General features: G+C 39.6%; 1 protein-coding gene across 1 annotated transcript in view; it reads left to right on the top strand.

Annotated features, from left to right (window-relative positions):
* Nucleotides 1-3928: 3928 nt before the first annotated feature.
* LOC143289423 (uncharacterized) overlaps nucleotides 3929-3991 on the top strand; it is a 1290-nt gene continuing 1227 nt past the window's right edge. The window contains exon 1 of the mRNA XM_076598386.1: nucleotides 3929-3991. This exon is cut by the window's right edge and continues 1227 nt beyond it. Within this exon, the coding sequence (XP_076454501.1) occupies nucleotides 3929-3991 (63 nt within the window).

The following is a 3991-nucleotide window of genomic DNA, read 5'->3' as shown; positions in this document are numbered from 1 at the left end:
TCTTTCTTTCGTCCTTTCTTCATTCTTTTTTCCCTTCTTTTCTTTCTTTCGTTCGTTCTGTGTTTTCTTTCTTTCTTTCGTTCTTCTTTCCTTCCTTTCTTTCTTTTGTTCCTTCTCCCTTCCCTTCTTCCTTCCTTTCTTTCGTTCTTTCTTCCCTCCCTTCTTCCTTCCTTTCTTTCGTTCTTTCTTCCCTCCCTTCTTTTTTTCTTTCTTTCGTTCTTTCTTCCCTCCCTTCTTTTTTTCTTTCTTTCGTTCTTTCTTCCCTCCCCTCTTTTTTTCTTTCTTTCGTCCTTTCTTCCTTTTTTCCCTTCCTTTCTTTCTTTCGTCCTTTCTTCCCTCCCTTCTTCCTTTCTTTCTCTCGTCCTTTCTTCCTTTTTTCCCTTCTTTTCTTCCTTTCGTCCTTTCTTCCCTCCCTTCTTTCTTTCTTTCTTTCTTCCTTTCGTTCTTTCTTCCCTCCCTTCTTCCTTTCTTTCTTTCGTCCTTTCTTCCCTCCCTTCTTCCTTCCCTTCTTTCGTCCTTTCTTCCTTTTTCCCCTTCTTTTCTTTCTTTCGTTCTTTCTTCCCTCCCTTCTTCCTTTCTTTCTCTCGTCCTTTCTTCCTTTTTCCCTTCTTTTCTTTCTTTCGTTCTTTCTTCCCTCCCTTCTTCCTTTCTTTCTTTCGTCCTTTCTTCCCTCCCTTCTTCCTTTCTTTCTTTCTTCCTTTCGTCCTTTCTTCCCTCCCTTCTTTCTTTCTTTCTTTCGTCCTTTCTTCCTTTTTCCCCTTTTTTTCTTTCTTTCGTTATTCTTTCCTTCCTTTCTTTCTTTCGTTCTTTCATCCCTCCCTTCTTCCTTTCTTTCTTTCGTCCTTTCTTCCCTCCCTTCTTTCTTTCTTTCTTTCGTCCTTTCTTCCTTCTTTTTTCCCTTCTTTTCTTTCTTTCGTTCGTTCTGTGTTTTCTTTCTTTCGTTCTTCTTTCCTTCCTTTCTTTCTTTTGTTCCTTCTCCCTTCCCTTCTTCCTTCCTTTCTTTCTATTTTTTTTTCTTTATTTATTTCTCTCGTTCTTCGTTTTTTTTGTGTATGTGCTGGTTTCTTTCTTTCTTTTTTCGTTTCGTTCTGTGTTTTCTTTCTTTATTTCTTTTTCTCCCCCTGTGTTATTTCTTTTTTCTTTTCTTTCTGTTTTCCCTTCTTTCACCTTCTTTCTTTCTGTTTAAAAAAAATAATTCTTTATACCTTTTGTTTTTCTTTGTTTCTTTGTTCTTTCTTTCTTTCTTCTTTTTGTTCACTGTTCTTGTTGTCAATAAAAGTTATTGTTTATTGTTGTTTCCGCCATGACGATCATTTTAGTAGCAATAGTTTAAAGATACGAAAAGTGACCGCTTTATAGCTTGTTTTCTCGTCAAATTGAGTTTCGTCTGAACAACACCCATTCAATGGGAAAGACAAAATGAAACAGAGAAAAAAGATCGGGTTCTTCCAAGATTAGTTACATCTGAACGAACGGTCAACAGAACTTCAAAGTAAGTTATTATGCCAAGACTCGTTAACCTTAGGATGTATTCTATACACTGGCTTTATATCAATTATTTGTTTGGCTTGCTTATTTTTGAATATCAACGGTAAGTGTTATAACTTTTTACGATATTACAATTGTATAGTTGTTGTGATATTAAACAAAAAAATATTTTAAAAAACAAAAAACAAACAAACAAACAAACAGCAAATCAAATGTAAATTAAAAAAATGAATTAGTGAAAGACCAGCGTTGCAATTTTCGAGAAGAAGCCGTTGAAAGATTTTGAAATGTATCCATATGATAACAGGTTCCCAAATTCATTTATGGCATGTTCCCAAATTGATTGTGGTTTTGTGCTGTCAGGATGAAGGAGGTTAATTTTGACATTCACGTTCGGAAGTTACGTAAACATCTTGAATTTGTACGAGATGATCGAACAATGGAAAGAGATTTTATTTTGCTAACACACACACACACACACACACACACAAACTGTGGTGACATATATCCCGATCTTCAAGCAGATAAATATATTGCAGCAAGAATATGAGAATGAAATTCAATTTTTGAAAAAAAACAATAAGTAGAAAAAAAGTACGTCAAAGGACTCGTGGGAAAAAACAACAACAAAAAAACCTACGACACTCTACCCTTTAGCAAAAAAAACTTATTTTGCTTTAATCATTTTAGATTGTATAATGTCATATTGATAAGAACCACCCAGCTGTGATTTTCGTGAAGTCAGCAACACAGCTGGTAAACTATCAGAAATAAATCAATAAAAAAACCAAACCGTGGAGTGATGGCCTAGAGGTAACGCGTCCGCCTAGGAAGCGAGAGAATCTGAGCGCGCTGGTTCGAATCACGGCTCAGCCGCCGATATTTTCTCCCCCTCCACTAGACCTTGAGTGGTGGTCTGGACGCTAGTCATTCGGATGAGACGATAAACCGAGGTCCCATGTGCAGCATGCATTTAGCGCACGTAAAAGAACCCACGTCAACAAAAGGCTGGCAAAATTCTGTAGAAAAATCCACTTCAATAGGAAAAACAAATAAAACTGCACGTGGGAAAAAATACAAAAGAAAAAAGAAAAAAAAGGTTGGCGCTGTAGTGTAGCGACGTGCTCTCCCTGGGGGAGAGCAGCCCGAATTTCACACAGAGAAATCTGTTGTGATAAAAAGAAATACAAAATACAAATACAAACAGTGAAATGAATAAGATTTGAAAGTAATAAACCAGTCTATGCATATTTTAGCACTCGGATTTTAAAAGGAGAGATTTATGAGTATGTTTCTTCTTCTCATCACCCCCCCCACACACACACACACACACACACACACACACACTCCCTCCCGACCCCCACCCTCTCCATTCTCACCTATGAGGTGGGGGGAGGGGTGGGGGTGCAGGCAGAAGAAATACAGAGACCAACAACGCCCTCTAGTAATGGCTAGACCATGCAAACCATTGTGTGTAACTTATAAGGCTCACAATTAAATAACAATAATTCAGGGAAAAGAAAAATCTGCAGAAGTATAATGTCCCCCCCCCACCTCCACCATCCTTCCCCCTTACCCCAACCCCCCCCCTGGGAATACCAATACTATTTGGAGTGACGGGCGCAATAGCCGAGTGGTTAAAGCGTTGGACTTTCAATCTGAGGGTCCTGGGTTCGAATCACGGTGACGGCGCCTGGTGGGTAAAGGGTGGAGATTTTAACGATCTCCCAGGTCAACATATGTGCAGACCTGCTAGTCCCTGAACCCCCTTCGTGTGTAAATCCATGCAGAAGATCAAATACGCACGTTAAAGATCCTGTAATCCATGTCAGCGTTCGGTGGGTTATGGAAACAAGAACATACCCAGCATGCACACCCTCGAAAGCGGAGTATGGCTGCCTACATGGTGGGGTAAAAACGGTCATGCACGTAAAAGCCCACCCGTGTACATGTGAGTGAACATGGGAGTTGCAGCCCACGAACGCAGAAGAAGAAGAAGAAAGAAGGATCACAGACTTTATTTCTCTGTGTCCGTGACTGTGATAGCTGAAGGCACAAAAGACTTCTCCTTACTGGAAGTTCTACACATTGCAGTTGTTGTTGGTTTTTTTCCCCCGATGGAAGTAGCTCAGTCTTGCAATGTAGTGAATGAGAGTCATCCGCAATGATACTGTTCACCTTTCTTTTCAACCTGTTCTTGATCAGTTCATCTTGGCTCGGCAGCTCAACACTAATATTTTTTTTCTCAGTCTGTCTGTCGTGACACAGAACAGCAGTTGTAATGTCTAAGAGCTTGATAATTGTGTGGATTAATATAAAGAAATATGAAGACTCTCCCACCCCTCTCTTTGTTATTTATTATCTTTGTTGTTGTTGTTGTTGCACAGAGGTTTTGATAAACATTCATTTGACGACAATCACAGCACCCTAAAGTGACGCCATGACCACCGCTATCCACACCGACGTCAGCTCTTCACCCTACGTCACTGGCACTGACGTCACC

Source organism: Babylonia areolata, chromosome 14, assembly GCF_041734735.1.
Source record: "Babylonia areolata isolate BAREFJ2019XMU chromosome 14, ASM4173473v1, whole genome shotgun sequence".
Taxonomy (NCBI): domain Eukaryota; kingdom Metazoa; phylum Mollusca; class Gastropoda; order Neogastropoda; family Buccinidae; genus Babylonia; species Babylonia areolata.
This window is presented reverse-complemented; position numbering and strand designations above follow the sequence as displayed.